Source organism: Lepisma saccharinum, chromosome 1 (assembly GCF_977018435.1).
Source record: "Lepisma saccharinum chromosome 1, izLepSacc3.1, whole genome shotgun sequence".
Lineage (NCBI taxonomy): Eukaryota > Metazoa > Arthropoda > Insecta > Zygentoma > Lepismatidae > Lepisma > Lepisma saccharinum.
In genome coordinates, this window is record NC_139229.1 from 27,103,013 (window position 1) to 27,120,945 (window position 17,933).

Below are 17,933 nucleotides of genomic sequence, written 5' to 3' on the forward strand. Positions count from 1 at the left end.
GTGCGAAATTACTTTTGGCTGAGTTCAGAGCAAATTAAAATCTTCCATGTAAGATCTTTGATTTTACCTGCGATTACACCACTAAAAAAATTAATGTAATTTTTAATATTACTTAAAAAAAATTGTTGTTTCATTCGAAGGTAAAGGCGTGGTGTAGTGGTTCTTCTACCTGGTTTAAGGAGCTAAAGGTTGTAGGGTAGTGGCTACCGTTCAGGATTGTCAATCTGATGGTCGTAGGTTCAAACCCTTCCGGTGGCAGAAAATTTTCGTAAGTTTTAGACATATCCCATTGTGTTCATTGTCCACGCCGTGTGAAACGGAATGATTCAGTTTGGAATTAACGATGGGGGGAGGGGAAATATTGAATTACAAAATCTCCATTTCAACAGACCGAGAAGTGGAGAAAAATTGAATAATTCTTATAAATATTAAAAATTACATTAATTTTTTTAGTGGTGTAATCGCAGGTAAAATCAAAGATCTTACATGGAAGATTTTAATTTGCTCTGAACTCAGCCAAAAGTAATTTCGCACCGATCTAATATATTCTCCAGTACATTTCAAAATGTTATTGAATGTTTCATGTCGATAATTTGACCAATGCATCCATTCTTGACGCTCAGACGTTATTTTCTGCAACTACCTCTTCTCTCCAGTTCCTTCTCCTTCTTCTCTCCCCTCTTTCCGTTCTGCTTTTACCTCATATCGCCTTCCCTACTTTTCTCCATCCCACTCTTCTCCACTCCTCTTATCTCCTATCCTGTCTTAGATTTCCCACTCCACTGCACTATTCTCTCTTTTTTCGTTCTTCTCTTTTTCTCTCCTTTACTCTACCCTCCACTTCCGTCTTCTCGTCTCCTCCTCTCCTATCCTCTCCTCTCCTCTCCTCTCCTCTCGTTTTCCTCCTCTTTTCTCTTCTTTGTTCTTTTTTCCTCATCTCTCCTCGAATCTTTTTCCATTCTCCTCACTACATCTCCTCTCCTCGTCTATCCTATCTTTCTTCTCTCCTCTACTTTTCCTCTTCTCCTTTCGCTTTCTCTTTCTCCTCTCTTTTGTAACCTTTCGTTTCCTCTCACCTCTTTTCCTTACTGTAGACTCATCAGCGATGAAATACTAGAAAACCTATTTTTTTCTTTCAGAAAGAATTTTGTCATTTGCGATATAATAGTGATATTTTTAATAATTTTATACAATAATACTTGTTTATATTTCTTTCGGGTATTTTATAAATATCTATTGTGCATGTGGCAACCCTGAAATTGAGCCTAACTCTGCACGCAACCCACCAACGGCTTGTGTAAATTGGGTTGCCTAGTTTAAAATGTCGTTGTCCTAAAACTTTTGAGAGACACTGTACAACAAACATCATTGTTGTGTTTCAGATACTTTTTTTATATACTAAACCTGATAAGTTGTTTACCCTATTATGATACACGCTGTATGACACATTGTAATGCGACGGAAAGAGCGTCAGCCCAACATAGCAACAGTGCCCTGGTTCCGCGTGACCTTGAAGCTCGCATTTTCATGTCCCGCAGTATAGTGCTTTATTTTTCTATTGCAGATAGTAGCCGTGTGCTTCGCCTGCACTCTAGGCCGCGCCATCAGATGCGAGAAGACCAGGCGACTCCTATTGGCCGCCGGTGCCTACTCCAGCTCCGCCTCACCAATCATAGATGGAGTTACAACCGACTCCACAGCTTAACTGTGAAGCTTACATCCCACAATAGTTTCACGTTTCGTTTTCATAACGAAGTAACGCAAGGGAGACACATGACATTATTTGATTAGATACTGGAAATAAATTTTAATAAATTTGCTAATCAATCATTGTTTCCTTAAAGGAATAAGAACAATTAATTTATTGTACTTTTTTTAAATGTGGAATATTATATGATTGTGAGTGTATGAAATTTAATACGTGTTGATGGTACTACGTCCTGGTGATGTATGCTTATATGTAATGTGTATGTAATGTCTAAGTCTATGCATTATACAATAAAAATACATAATATGGAAAATTGCGTCGTTGTTGTAAGGCGCTGATATTTGGGAACCGGGGTTAGCCACGTGATGAGCAAAGTTTTGTTATGTTTTTATTTTTTTTAACCATTTTCAAGTATCTTATTTTTTTAATTTTGTGGCTCCTTTTAAGGATTTTCCTCCCGGGACTTTAGCACCCAAGACCCCTAAAACAGAACCCGTTTTTAAGGCTGGCCTCAAAGTGATATGCTCATACGGACTTTATAGTCTGTCTAAACGCTGTTGGTGAATCATCATGACAACTTGAAGAGTAAGGTCAATATGGTGGATATGCAGTCGTGCCTACGCATTGCATTAACAACTTTATTGCTATATAAACTGTCTCCAACAGTGAGGTGTCTGACTGCCACGCGAGGGATCCAAGTTCGATCCCTAAGTTGGATGATCTTACCCTTACGCTACATCGAAATGGCATAGGACCCCCGGGTCTTCAGGATTTCAAAGGCGCACATGAAAAATAAATCGAATTCCTAATAAAACATATTCACCAAATCTTCCCTATCCAAGCTTGTCTCCATAGACAGGACAAACATTGATCCGCCTTAAAAACTTAATTTTAGCATTGAAACGTCAAATTATGTGAAGTGAAATGTTTAGTTCTCTGTGGTTCTATTTAAGATTGATAATGGTAAATCGTTCATATGTACTTACTTGTACACATAAAACGCAGGCATGAACAGCGTCTTTATCTTCAATACTTATAGGCTGCGCAACAGATATGCGCCTATCGTGCAAGATCACAAAATATTGTTCTAGCCTGACTAACATATCATTGATCATTAATACTGTACTCAATGGCAAAACCGGAACAGTATAAGCGTGTAAAGGCAATGCAGAGCAAAATGGGATATTTTGATGACCCACTCCGCATTGCCCCGAAGATACAATTTTTAGGTTATGTCATGCACACGAAATTTGTACACTGACGGATTGTATCCTAATTGCAAACAATGCCTAAATTGTCCTAAAGTTACAAGAGCACTCTCATATGTTTTGAAATTTGAATTTGAAAGTTAGGTATAATTTAATAATTATTAATTGGCGAAGACCTTTTCAGTTAAAAATTGTGCAGAATGTAGTCGCATCTAACATACACACATAGTATGGTTTGCGAGACTTTTAAAATCGAGGTACCTGACAAGGCAGCTTATTTAGGGGACCCTCTTATTTTGCGATATTAGTAAATTTTTGGGCCACTGATGAGTCTCAGTACGTCCGTTGGAATTGCATAATTATCTGGACTTACACATTTCTGACAGATTGTGCTGCCACCTGGAATGATTGATTGGAACTAATTCACACAAGAAAACTTTCCAATCTTTTGAGAATTTTCCAGAATTACCTCAAAATTACATCGGGACATAATTTCATAATTTTCTCCTGGATTCTTTTTTCAGAGAGTCAAAAGAAGTTCTCCAGAATCGATTTGGTTGCCCGGCACGAAGGTGTGTATTTTAACACAGTTCCTCGGAACAACCAATATGGCAGCGCGCACAGACACACATTTCTGATTCCATAAAATTTATTGGTGTTTGTAAGAAATAAAAAAAACAAAAACTTAGAGATCGTGGTTAATCCAGAGGCGCCAACTTAAGATAAATTGGGGGGGGGGGCAAGATCGGCATAAACAATACTTTATGTATGTAAATATACATAAAATGTGTCCTTCTACGTGCCTATGGGTTCATCAGTATATTAGCAATAAAGTCACCTAGATTCAAGAGTAGCCTTCGAACTTAAAAATTAAAGAAAGAACAGTAGGTAAGGAAGAATATGTAGATAGCATTAACATACATAATCTTAATCGGCCTTAATTCCACATGTTCGGCTGTACATTATGTTTGCACTCTTATCTCATTCCTCTTAATCCGGATTTTGCCAGTTATCATGGTTTACATTTTTATCGTGGTATGTCTACTGGCTATGCACAGAAATCTGGAAAAGAACAAATCGGGATTTGGTGTTCAGCAGCGTCATGAAAGGGGAAAATATATTTCAGCATTCTCAAATAGCATTTCTAGTTTCTAATATTACTATTGTGGTAAGTACATGATTCATTCTTTTTTATCTCCAGTCTGGGTGTAAAAAGTTGTATAGGTGCATAACGTATATGGAAAATGTATCCGAACATTCTACTATTTTTAAAGCATATTCCTCAAATCAGAGGCGTAGGAACATTTTTCTTATTTTGGGTGTACGGTTGGATGCACAACTACTTCTTGGCAAATTGTCCATCAATATTTTCATTACTTTTTCTCTTACATCCTGAGTGTTTTTAAGGACTGGCGTGTTCCGTGAAGAGAACAAGGACCGTTAATTGTTTTCACAAGTATCAAATATATTCTCTGTAGCATAGGCGTCGACACCATGGGGCTTGGGGGACTCGAGCCCCCCCCCCCCCCCAATGTTAACGATGTGAGTCAGAGCCCCCAAATAATTTTGCTTAAGAGGATGTAATGTAATATTTTGCTTCTCCTGTAATACTCTGAATTGTGCCACATGAACTTAACTTTAAATACACATTTGAAATGTTATACTGTGCATAAAGTGGACTTAAAACACCAACTCAAACCAAGAAAACATTTGAAATGTTATAGACCATCAACTTTGGGGGAGCTGAGACCGCTAAACCATCAAGTTGGGGGGGGGCCTATGACCAGAAACAGCAAAACACATGACTTATTACTACTATATACTAAGTATGTAATTATGAGTATTGTTAAACTTTTTACTAAAAAGAGTTTCAAAAGACGATGTGCATGAACTAGGGTAGTGGATGGGACGTTCGGGCTACAAATGGCTCTCACATGACATTCAGAACGAGATCGTTGATATATTGGGGAGATCTGTTTTGCGCTCCGTGGTAGCAGATATTAAAAGTCGGGAATATTTTGCTATTATGGTTGACGAAACTAGTGACATTAATATTCTGCATTCGAACTGTGAATAAAAAAATTGATATATTTGAGGAATTCATGGTCTTTTAATAGGGGTGTGCGGGAAAGAATTTTCTTTTTCGGGACGAGAAATGCTCGAAATTTCCCAAAGTTCTGAAAATCTCGAATTCTACAAGTCATTTTCACTTTAAGTGATTTCTGGATTAAAAACTAACAATTTACGATAAGTTCCAGAAATTTACAATGCAGAAAACGTCGAGAAATAACAACATTTTAAAATGAGCATTCGGTATTTCCCGACTGCTCGGGATCCCGAAAAGTCAGGAAATCAATTCCCGAAGTCGGGATCGGGACGGGAATTTTTTTTCCCGATCCCGGTCCCGACTTTTCGGTATCCCCCACAATCAATAATGGGGAAACCCCCGAATGTATCCTAACCTCCACCCGCATACATTCGAGGGTATGCGCATGTCCCAGTGCCTCTGATATAAACTGGGACGGCAGTTGCTCGTATTACGGTTCACCCATTATTGTTGCACACACTACCTTTATTTAAATTATCCTTTACTACAGTACACATATATATATAAAACAAATATAAGAAGAGAAAGAAAAAAAAACAGGAAAGAAAATATATAAGACACATACATATACATGATTCCCAATACAGTGATTTGATTATTATATGTAAATTACAAGTCACAAATTACACATTACAGTATTGTTAGTGGTCTTCACAGATATCAGCACATAGTTATATTTTAGTATAATTGGGTCATTTTTATTTAGTTATGTGTATTTTATTTCTTTTCACATTCTTTTTCTTGTTTTATGTATGCACTGTGATCCGGATTCCTGACTCCCGGAATCTATAGTATGCTTGATCCATGCCGCAAGACGAACCGCCAAGGACAGATCGCAATAGGTTAAGGACCTTTAGTTATTTGAATTTATTGTTTGGGAGATTGCTCACCCCAGAGGCTATGTGTTCTTATCCCTGTCGGTTCGTCCTACTCCTCCTACTTCAGTCCATGACTTATGTAGCTTGAGTTGCGTTTGAAATATTTTAAAGTTAATATTCATTGTACAAAAGAGTAAATAAGGTCTGACAACAATAAAATAAAATAAAAAATAAAAAATATATCCCGCACACCCCTAGCTTTTATGAGATTTCGAACACTGAGGCCAAAACTTAGAGAGAGAGTGAGTCATTCATTAATTTATTTCAGTGATCAGAGCCCCCCCAATAATTTTGACAAGTCGGCGCCCCTGCTCTGTAGTACATTTTCCCTAGTGTAATCCCCTCTACAGTGTGATCCATGAATATTACCGTGCAAATTGTCCATAACTATTTTCATTAATTTTTCTCTTACATGCTATGCGTTTTTAAGCGATGATTTTTTATGTATGATGGTGCAGAAGATATCAACAGCTTGTTTTGAGTTTTCTTTTAAATCTTTAAGTTTTTATTGGGTCATATAAAGTTCACGAACATGGTGATGAACAATTTGCACGGTAATACTCATGGATCCCACTGTACGTACAAGTAAAAGAACAGCACAACAAAGCATTTTCAGTACAGGTAAACAAATCATCCACTTTCCAATTTATTGAGCTAGTGCAAGTAAAGTAACAAAAATAATGCATCAATTGACACAGCTAAATGTGTAATTTTGTTATCTTCGAAATGATCTTGTCCGATCTTCCAAATTGATGCATTTTAGTGCATCACACGGGACTTCATCTCATAAAAATACCCTTTAATACATTCCTATGTGTATTTTGACACACTAAAAGGTGCATCATTTGCAGTTTATGAACGTTAACGTGTTATTGAGATCAAAGTATATGTCAATTGACACGTTTTGGGTTCTGTGTGTATTTTAGGATTTTTAGAGCCTATTTTAGGAACGTAAAACACACTTTTTAGAACCTAAGAATCCGAGTATAGTGATTACATAACAGGTATTTTCATATTGGGATGTAATTTATTAATATTTCAAAGCAAAATCTCGTAAAATGGTACTTATAGGGCTAATTAGTGTGGAATACGCAACCACTAATATGAATCATTATTTTGAACAATTTTTGTTATAATATCAATATATATCGATGGCAATCGGTAAGAGTATCGGTATCGTTTCAAAACGGTGTCGGCCCAGCCCTACTATAAAATAATATTTTCATCTAACCTTTCAGTTATTTGCCATAACAGTTATCGCCACAGGAGGCGTCTTCAGCAGCAGCAAAACGGCTACCTACTTCCTCAGTGATGGAATGTTGGCGATTCGCTACTCGACAATAGCTTCTGCTTGCGTAGCTCTTCTGTCGGCATTGGCAGGGATTTTGATTTGGGAGAAGAGGCCTAACCGAGTATTCCTGTTGGCGGTAAACAGCATTGTGTACTTTCATTTTAGTTTTAACGGTGTCTCTGTCAGTGTTTGGAAAGTTACATTTTAAACGTAACTGAGTTAAAGTTACTCATTCTTCCAAACAGATTACCCACAATCAGTAATCATTAATCGTAACCAGGTGGGAGCAAGGGACACCCAAATGTTTCAAATTTACTGAAATTTACAAATTAATTGTACTTGGTAACCTTCTGGAACTTGAGTAGCAATGTGGTAAGTTGCATTTTTATGATTTCGATAATTTAACAGTTATTTAGCAAAATTGTCTTGGACTCTATATTTATTGGATAGAAAAACGTTTGATTCTGTCCTCCTCCCAAATTAAGCTCCAAAGGTCGATTCTGCTTCTCCAAAATCAGGTTCCAAATTGCGCCAATGAATCGTAATGAAATAAAAATGAAATTTGCATGTGTTTTATTTATGTTTCTGGTACTACATAACATAAGTCTTCATATATTGTGGCATCAATTTCACCTGTTTCTGGGGTGTAAGGGGTGCTCCTTTGACGTAGTGCACCCAATAGTCAACCTCACTTCCACGTAGTACACTCTGGACTGCAGACTAACGAGGCTCTGGCGACTGGCCCCATGGCCAGTATAATTTTGTTTTGTGTTGTCCTGTGTTTTGTCCTTATTTGTACTGAGTGCTCCTTTACAGCCTCAGCTTTTAACGAAAGTCAGAAGATTTTAATATTTTATGGTTTTAGTTATGCAACGTTCGAGTTGTTATGTGTAACGATAAGGGGTTGGACCCCGTATAATGTGATTGGTGCAAAATAACCTTAGTGCTGACGCACCAAAATTTTAAATTCAAAATCAAAATCAAATCACCTGTTTCTTTCTCTTCCATTTCAAGCTCAACAATATTCTTTCCCTCAACAATAACTTCTTTTTAACTAGACTACCACGTTTCAAATCAATTAGCAATTCACCCAAAACAATGTTTGGCGCGTAATTAGAAATAATGAGTCGCAATGAAGCGTGGGTGTTCTAACTTTGTTATGCCTTATTCTTAGGCGATTCAAATGTCCTTTTACCTTATCATCCAGAAAATATTTCAGCTGCAAACCGAACTGTCAAATTGAGCTCTTTCCACGTTGCAAAATTTTCAAGCTAGCAATTTAAGTGAAAAAAATATATTTTTTGCCTCGGATTATACTAATATCTGATTCGAGACTCGACTGTTTGTGTGTGTGTGTGCGTCTATAGCTAGTATATAAAATAGGCAAAACCCATCCTGACTCTATTGGGCACATTGCTGCACATGGGCTGGTCCAAAGGTGTGTGTGGGGTGGGGGTAAAGGGGCACTTGCTTCCTCCTGGAAAATGAGGCATGAAAAATTTCGTTTGGATCATTCTGCTTTTTACTTTGGAAAGTAAAATAAATGTTGCCTTTTAAAATAATTTAAATAAAGCTTTGACACAATTTCTTGCACCTTACTACCTGAAAATGGGTGTAGATACGCCCACTCTCTTACACATAACTGTTACGTTTTCTCTGCATAGGCAACATCGGGCACAGCATCGGGGCAATATTGACAACTAATTAAATATCATCCTTACGAAACACAGCCACTTAATGAATCAAAACATTATGATACTTGAGACTTGCATATCGGCAGGAGACTAACTGAAATCATTCTATTCTTTCAGCGTTCAACAGTGCTATTTGTGTTCTTCCTCTTCAACGTGATCATAGGGACTATAGCCATTGCTGATCTGGATGAGAAATTTGAAATATATCTGAATGAAACCATTGTTGACATGTTTTTAAAGTATCCGGAAAACGGTACAGCCACAATTACGTTGGACAACGTCCAAAGAGAGGTAAGTACGTAGGTGTCGGTAATAATATCTAAAAAAGGACAGTGGGGAGGAACACTTCTAGACACATCATGGCAAAAAGCACACAGCTTGCTACTAAGTTGCTCATCTGAAACAATTCTGATCATGGGCACCCGCAACCCCCACCCACCCACCCCCCGGCCGAGATTTCTGGAAAGAGTTAATGTAATTTCAGTGGTGAAATTGTAGAGATATTTTATAACAAAATTTATTGTTTTCTGTGACTTACAGGCCGTAAATTATTATTATTATTATTATTATTATTATTATTATTATTTGAAGTAGGGATACATTTGAATCGGCAGGTTTAAGAAGGGAATGAAGACCACAAAATGGCAAAATGACCTTTTGTACTCGACATCATCGGAAAGCGTCGCTCTACACGCGAGTGTGAAGAAAGATATAAAAAGCAGTCCCTAGAGGAAGATATACCAGGGCAAATCAAAAAGTAAGTTACACCCCTGTATAAAACAAACAAAACACATTAGAAAGAAAATAATTATTGGACAAAAATGTATGAACATTTAACTTTTTTTCGGCATAGTCACCAAGGTATTCCATGGACGTTTCGAAGTGTGTGACCAGTTTTTCGATTTCACGTGTGTAAAAATTCCGTCCAATATCAATTGAGTTGACTTTTGGGCTCATCGGGTAACAATCGCGGCACCCAGTGAGAGCACAGTTTTCGATACACCCAACTGGTCATGAATCAGCATAGACACGCTATCGTTGAATATGTTCAGTTCACTTGCAATCTCTTTTAAGTTTCACGTGGCGGTTGGCAAGGATGATTGCATTCACACGCTCCGTTTTGTCGATAGTGTTCACAGTTGCAGACCGCCCGACACACTGTTCGTCTTTCACGTTCGTGCTTTCCTCTTCGAACATCTGGCACCATTCATTCCCTGATCACGGGGTGCGACATTGCTTTCTCACCTACACCTCGAGAATTTGGTGATGGATTTCACTCCGATTATGCCTTCGTGCCCACAAACATCGGACGACGGAGAGCACCTCAATGTTGAACGCCACCTCAATACGATGACTCACACGGTGGCTCACCCTTGACTACTCACATACTAAACCAGCTGCAGCATGGCTGCTTCGAGTATGGGGAGAATACATTCCGGACAGTGTTGCCACCAAGTGTGATTATTTTATCTCTCTTAGTACAGGAACACGGCTCGGGTGTAACTTACTTTTTGATTCGCCGTAGAACCATGAAATCAACGTAGGCCGTAAGAAGGAAATGAATCCAGGACCTATTACAATGCCCCATTACCAATCAACGAAAAAGAAAGTGAATGATGTTAGGAAAATCATCCCCTACATTCCAGACGACAAAATACCTTTCTAAGACGTCATGGTAACTTGGGCTACAACTTCTCACCACGATGAAGATCAGTATGTGGATGAATGACTGTTTGTTGTTTGATTTGCCTCCAAATTTCCAAAATTTGGACATTACTTTGCATTATTCATTCCATTGTGCATTCTCGTGTTGTAACCTACACGAGAATATATTTCATTTTCCATTGTACACTTGATTTCCCACAAATTTACTTTTTGGACTTATTCCCTTCTTAAACCTGCCGATTGATTTAAGCTTACACTGATTATCTAACTATAAAAAACAGCTTTTTGTTCTACATGGATTAATGTTAAGTATACAGTTATGCAAATTGTACATAGATATACAGAATATGGAAATTACAAATGTATGTCATTTAAAAACACATACGTTATAGTAGTAGTAGTAGGCTAATAGTAATGTAATAATAACAACAAAACAATAATAATAGCAGTAATAATAGCAATAATAATAATAATAATAATAATAATAGTAATAATAATGATGATAATGATAATAACAATGATAAAAGTTTCTGTGACTCTGCCCTTCTGAGAAAATATCCTGGCGGCGCCCTTGATTCTGATATTACAACGGTTGTCACTCTACATGTTACCTTAATGAATACGGTGTATTGTCCTTTTGTCCTTTTTACCTCTCTATAGGTTAATCGTGACGATGAAAATGAATGACGAATTGACGTTGAAGGAACAACCACTATATTCGATCTGATAATCTCAAGCTAACAGCTCCTACAGGTTGACTGGCTAAGTCTATACCCTGTCTCAGTTATCACTGGAGCAAGGCCTTCCCATAGCGCCAGAGAAGGGTAGGAAATCGAGTGTGCTGAGCGAAGCAGTACACGCTGCTGCGAAGTCTGGTAATTGCAGTCGCGTTCCCCCTCCACGCAATCCCGTTCAATCTCACGTGTTCATTGGTGGAACAGTCTCGCATCACTCCTTGCGCAGAGACTTATTTTCGTTCACCTGCTCCAGAAATAGATGGGACAGGATATATGAGAAAATATGAAGTAGATTACAAATGCACTATTCACATAATTACTAACTAACTAACTAACTAACTCTCTAGCCTTCTTAAACACGAAGGTTCATGGCTGCAGCAACACAGGCCTTCCATCTGTCCCTATCTTGAGCAAGATCTATATACTCTTTTCCATCCCTACCGATTTCCCTTAGGTCCATCTCGACGTTGTCCCTCCATCTTCGTCTTGGCCTTCCTACTGGTCTCTTACCATCAGGTTTCCCAACAAGAATCCTGTAAACTCCTCTTTCCTCTCCCATTCGTGCCACATGGCCTGCCCACCTAAGTCTTCTTGATTTAATTATTCTAATAATGTCTGGACATGAATACAAATTATGTAGTTCTAAATTATGTAACCTTCTCCACTCACCTGTCTCCTCATCCCTTTTAGGTCCAAAGATTTTCCTAAGGATCCTATTTTCAAATACTCTCAATTTATGTTCCTCTTTCAATGTAAGGGACCACGTTTCACACCCATATAATACTACATGCAAAATTACGGTTTTGTATATTTTAACTTTTAGTTTCTTAGATATTAAACGAGATGACAAAAGTTTATGAAGAGAGAAGTAACATGCATTTCCTGAATTAAGCCTACTTTTTATTTCCTCTTTAATATAATTTTCATTTGTTAATATTACTCCTAAGTATTTGAATTTGGAAACTGGTTCAAACGAGTTGTTATCAATAATTAGATTTTGATTATTACCTAACACATAATTACAAATAACAAATTAACATAACAGCGTTTTCCATTCTCACTGATTCTCATACCAGTCCACAGCTTCAATGGTGCATTCTGGGTTGAAAATTTAAGCATATTTGATTGAAAACCACATACTTTCAACAACATTCCCAATTTTCATTATGTGCACTAATAACGGAGTTGTCCTATGGTGCCGGACTTTTCAGTTACCCTGTATATACAATGCAACCCCGATTTTACGTTTCCGGATTTTACATTTTCCTGCATTATACATTCAATCATGAAGATCCAAATGGAACAAAATGTCATAAAACTTTTCCAGATTTTACATTTTACATTTTAAGTTTTTCAGTGGACCAATGTATAACCGACGAAAATTTTATAACGTTTTTCTATGTTCGGACTATTAAGATTAAATGCATAATGCATTCCACTGTGTGTGTGTGTGTGAGGGTGTGTATGTGAGGGTGTGTATGTGAGGGTGTGTGTGTGTGTGTGTGTGTGTGTGTGTGTGTGTGTGTGTGTGTGGGCACGCGCTTATATATGTATGCAATTTCAAGGTTAGGTCAGCGGATAGTAAATAGTTCCTTAATCGCCCAACAGATGGAATGCTGCGGAGTACACGATCCCTTGGACTGGCCCGAGTACCAAGACACAAGTCAGCCAATGTCTTGTTCCAGTTCCAGCGAGGAATGGGAGCACAACCAGTTCTTTCAGGAGGGCTGCTTCCAGGTGCTGCTGGACACCATCACAAAGCACGCGCACATAATCGGAGCTTTCATCATATGCACTGGGATTTGGCAAGTACGTACGGGGAGAAATTGGTTTATGTCTTTTGGTCTTATCAATAGTTCCAATCTCTTTCGTTATCTTTGTATTTTTCTGAACTCATATAGCTGTTAGACTTAATTACCTTACAATTACTGTATATCACCGCGCAGTCGTGAAAGAGTGGGGTGCGACCAGGCACGTTTCTAGGAATATATTTCGCGGTGTATAGAGGGGCCCAAAGGAAGATATACGTGTTTTTGTGTTTTAGCAAAAACACTTTTTAGGGGGCAACCCCCCCCCCCAAATGTCAAGATGAGGAGAAATTGAAGTGGGGATCTGACCCCTGTGTCCCCATCCGATTTCCATGAAACGTGGCAGGTGTATAGAGGGCCTAAAGGAAGAAATACGTGTTTTTGTGTTTCAGCTAAAAAACAGTTTTAGGTGGCAAAACCCCCCTCAAATGTCAAGATAAGGAGAAAAAGTGGGAATCTGACCCCGAAACCACGTAAATATGGCATAGGAAGAATACGCATATACAATTGGAACACACACACAGAACTGCAGGATTGTCGGTACCAAACGCAAGTGCTATCGTGAAGGACGATGGCGGTTGAGGTTCTGTGCTAATAGTACTGGCAGATACACAAGTAGGACACTTGAGATATGAAGTGCATATCACTGGCAAACACAGCTCTGTGCTGTGTGTGTTCCAATTATATATGCGTGTTCTTCCTATGCCATATTTACGGGGTTTCGGGGCCAGATCCCCATTTCAATTTCTCCTCATCTTGACATTTGAGGGGGGGTTTTGCCCCCAAAACAGTTTTTTAGCTGAAACTCAAAAACACGTATTTCTTCCTTTGGGCCATCTATACACCTGACAAGTTTCATGGAAATCCGAGGGTAACACTTAGATAACCTCCCTTGTTAGTAAATCTCTCGGGGGATCTGGACCCTTGGACCCCCTTAAATACATCCCTGGGTGCGACTATTATATGAAATTTTTCGGCACTTCAAAACCAGGTAAACTGTCTTTGCTGCAAGGTTAGTGTGATACGTTAACATTGAAAAGTACAAATTGACGCTCATCATTCCTTCGTGACAGTTAGCAAACATTGTTCCAGTCTGGAAAAAAATACATTAGTTGTTATTGATTTGTGCATTATAGACGAAATATTACACTTTAGAAAACATACTACAGTGTTGCGAAGTACAGACTTTCAAAATTGAATCTTCTGTGTCCGAAGATTCTGCGCCGCTATCATTGGTTTCGTTATCTGATTCGTTGATAAAGGCGATGAAGGTTATAAACCAATTATTGGACTGAAAATACAGGGTGCGACGATTATGAGGTAATATACGATACCACATGTATTTGTTTTGCCGATAATAAATGTTTATACGTTTGAGGCAGCCATGGCATATAAAAAATAAAACCAAAACTCATTATTTTCAGTATGTCCCTCGTATTTTTACGTGTCTGATTTAAAAATTTTAAAATTAATGCAGCCATGACATATTAGTAATTAACATACAGAAAGATTAAATATATATTCTTATACACAATTAATATAGTGTTAATACAGAGGTAAGATTCGCTCGTGTTCGTTACAACAAATAAATTTGACCAAAACAGAAAAATCTATGCTAATGCATTTTTCTTCTTTTTCAGTTAATCAACTTCCTCTGCTGTGTGGCACTTTCTCGCCAATTAAGAAAGATGAAAGGAAAGCAATGCTTAAATTCGTAACACACAAAACATGTGCTTTTATTCGATATCTGTTACTTCGTGTAGAGTACAAGAGATGACCTTACATCCATTGAAAGCTGCTGAAATGTCAATTTCTGTTTAAAGTTTATCAATTTCACTCATTTCTTCCGTAGAAAGTTTTGTTATACAGAGTTACAAATATTACATGTTCCGTGAGAATTTCTGTATTTTGAACTTAACTTATACATTATATCAGTTGTTTAATTCTTACTGCAAGTTGTATTCTCTTGGTTCTGTCCATATTTTTGCTTTCTTTTGTTTCAGACTTCTTTCATTTATTTTCTCGTTCAGGAAAGATAATGTTTTCGTGGAATATTGTAGAATCTTTATATTGTCAGTAATGTATTCTCAATTTCCACATCTCAGAGTAAAATTCGAATAAGGAGTGATGCCTCAAATTTTCAACCAGTTAGTTCAAGAATACCCAACAAAATCATAGCATTTCAACATAAGTGGAGTCATGTCTTCTTTCTCTAGTAGTCCATGGACGTCCGAAAGCGATGGAGGGCAAGGATGAGCCACGTCTCTCCCATGGAAAATGAATTACAACCTGAAAGTATGTTTTTCACACACATAATTTCATTTCAGTCACTGTAATTTATATTAATTACTAGATGACCCGGCGTTGCCCGGGTATTTTTTTATCCCAATCTTGTATTAGACAGGAAAATAATGAATTCTAACTATAGTGTAAAATGTAACTAATTTTAATTGTGATAGTGAATGTCACCAAGTAGCTTAGAGACTTCGAAAACTATGGATTCCACACTTATCTAGGTCGTTTGTGGCATTTTATTTTTCACCCCCTCTCACCCCCCCCCCCCCCCCCCCATGCCGATAGGTGATGAAATTGGAGTTGAACCGCATTGTGAGTGTCACGAAAACTATGGTTTCCATTCGCAACACAGCCGGAATGTTAGACAACCCGAGAAACACTATCGTTGTGCGGATTAGAGTCACGGATGTCTGTCTGTGCTGAATTTAATATCGGTGGTTCTCGATTGATTGATTGATTTAGTTTCTTTTATTGATTGATTGATTTAGTTTATTTTACTTCGCCTTTTGTGTCACTTGGCTAATTTTCGAAGATGGGGAAGAGTGATGAAATGATGAAATTGATGAATGAACATTCACAAACAACCAAGCCCGAGCGGGATTCGAACCCGGGACCCTTGGCGTCGTAGCGCGATGTGCTAATCACTCGACCACAGGGTTCGGCCTAGTTTATTTTATTTCGCGTTTTGTGCCTCTTGGCTAATTTACGAAGATTGGGATGAGTGATGAAATTGATGAATGAACATTCACAAACTACCAAGCCCGAGCGGGATTCGAACCCGGGACCCTTGGCGTCGTGACCACGTGTAAGACTAAAATATCGGAAAAGTATCGGCTGGTACTGGTAAATAGATTCCAACCTTAATCTTTCGATACCGATACATCGGTATCGATATCGGCTCAACCTTTGTATTCTGACAGGTATCGGAAACGTAATGAAAAAATAGAAAACTGCAAGCTCCTAGAGAAGGGAAGATCCTAAGATAAACCATGCAAGCTTGTAAACCTCGGCTGAGTCATGTATTAATAGACCTAACTAGATTTAAGTTATAACTAGACCTCGGATTTGGGGTTTTTAACGTATTTCTTTCCTTTGCATGTAAATAAGAAATAAGTTACGTCAGTATTTAATTAAAAAACGAAACAACTGATGAAGTTTTATAGTGCCTAAAATAGCCTATTTTGGTTGTTAGAAACTATTTTAGGTTTATGCGCCTAAATCAAACATTTTTTTGGGTTTATATATATATATATATATATACTATATTAAGGTTTTTCAGTGTTTTATGTCACACCAAGAAAAACAATGACGAATGTGTTTGAAGCCTATTTTCTGTCAATTTCCCTACCTTTGTTTTCCAGGCAGCTTTCTTTTCCTTTTCTTCTTCGATAAAAATAAAATCTAAACTGTGAAAAGCGTCAGGGCATTTATAAATATGTATAAATTCAATGAAATTTGGATTAATAAAAGTTGGAATTTTCCAAGTTTATGCAGAAAAATTCACGCAGAATTCCCGGAGCCATTAATTCACGGACAATTTCAGGAATTCAAGGAATTCCCAGTGACTGGCCACCCTGGTATTGTGCAGCAAATCATAGATACTTAATTCATTCTTCAGATCAACAAGTAACTTTTGCTAACAACACAAATAGAGGATTACAATAATTTATGGATAATTTTGAAAATGATGTATGTAAATGAAAATTTGGTTAGAAAATTAATATTTGGTTGTTACATATAGGTATTAAAGTTTCTTGCGGTTCTTTAAATTTTGATTTTGAATATGTACCAAATCAGTATTTTTCAGGAATTTTGAAGCATTTTAAGTTTCTTTTGGAACGTCGTTCAGGATTTTTCGCGCCTAATTAAAGACTTTTAGTACCTATTTTAGGATTTTTATAACCTATTTTAGGACTTTTATAACCTATTTTGGGATTTTAGAGCCTATTTTAGGAACCTAAAAGCACACTGTTTAGAACCTAAAAATCCGAGGGCTAGTTATAACTTATCGCCCCCACGCATCATCGTCCAACGGGTCGTGAGGTGTCTGGCCTTGGCTAGTGTTGATGGCTTCCCCAAGAATTAATCCTTCTCAAATTAAATCGAAATTGTGGTACTTAAAAAAAGTACCACAATTTGAAATTCGAAATCTTCAAACGACTAATCGCTCAGTGACATATATACCTTTATCTGTGGTGACTCTAAACAAACACAGCAATTAACACACAGATACTATTAGTTATGCTGAAATGCATAACCTACTTTATTTTTATTTTAATAATTCGTTTGTAATTACAATGTCTGCCAATTTTAAAGTAATGGCGTTTGAAATTTCGGTATAGGCGTTTCTCTCTAGCAGTCTGCGCACTGGGCGAGTATTTACAAAACCCATGTGGAAATCGCAACCGTGGCTGCGACCAATGACAATAGCATGATGCAACTGTGCTTTAGTGTTTCTTAAGTCCTTGTTTAGGTTAAGAAAGCAGGTTAGAACTCTGAAAATCCACATGTTTATTGAAAAATGATTGCGTTTAATTTCAAC

General features: G+C 37.6%; 2 protein-coding genes across 3 annotated transcripts in view; both read left to right on the forward strand.

The window, feature by feature from the left end:
* The window catches only part of LOC145993978 (CD63 antigen-like), a 28,089-nt gene extending 26,068 nt beyond the window's left edge, over positions 1 to 2,021 (forward strand). For both annotated transcript variants that reach the window (XM_083130014.1, XM_083130005.1), the window contains exon 5: positions 1,565 to 2,021. In XM_083130014.1, the coding sequence (XP_082986140.1) occupies positions 1,565 to 1,705 (141 nt within the window). In that variant the 3' untranslated portion in view covers positions 1,706 to 2,021. The remainder of the gene's footprint in view (positions 1 to 1,564) is intronic.
* Positions 2,022 to 3,964: 1,943 nt separating this feature from the next.
* On the forward strand, positions 3,965 to 15,045 carry LOC145994000 (tetraspanin-3-like). The gene is made up of 5 exons (XM_083130047.1): positions 3,965 to 4,084; positions 7,140 to 7,328; positions 9,004 to 9,177; positions 12,897 to 13,097; positions 14,737 to 15,045. Exons 1-5 carry the CDS (start codon positions 4,019 to 4,021, stop codon positions 14,812 to 14,814), a joined length of 708 nt encoding a protein of 235 aa, XP_082986173.1. The 5' UTR covers positions 3,965 to 4,018; the 3' UTR covers positions 14,815 to 15,045.
* The last annotated feature ends 2,888 nt before the right edge of the window (positions 15,046 to 17,933 follow it).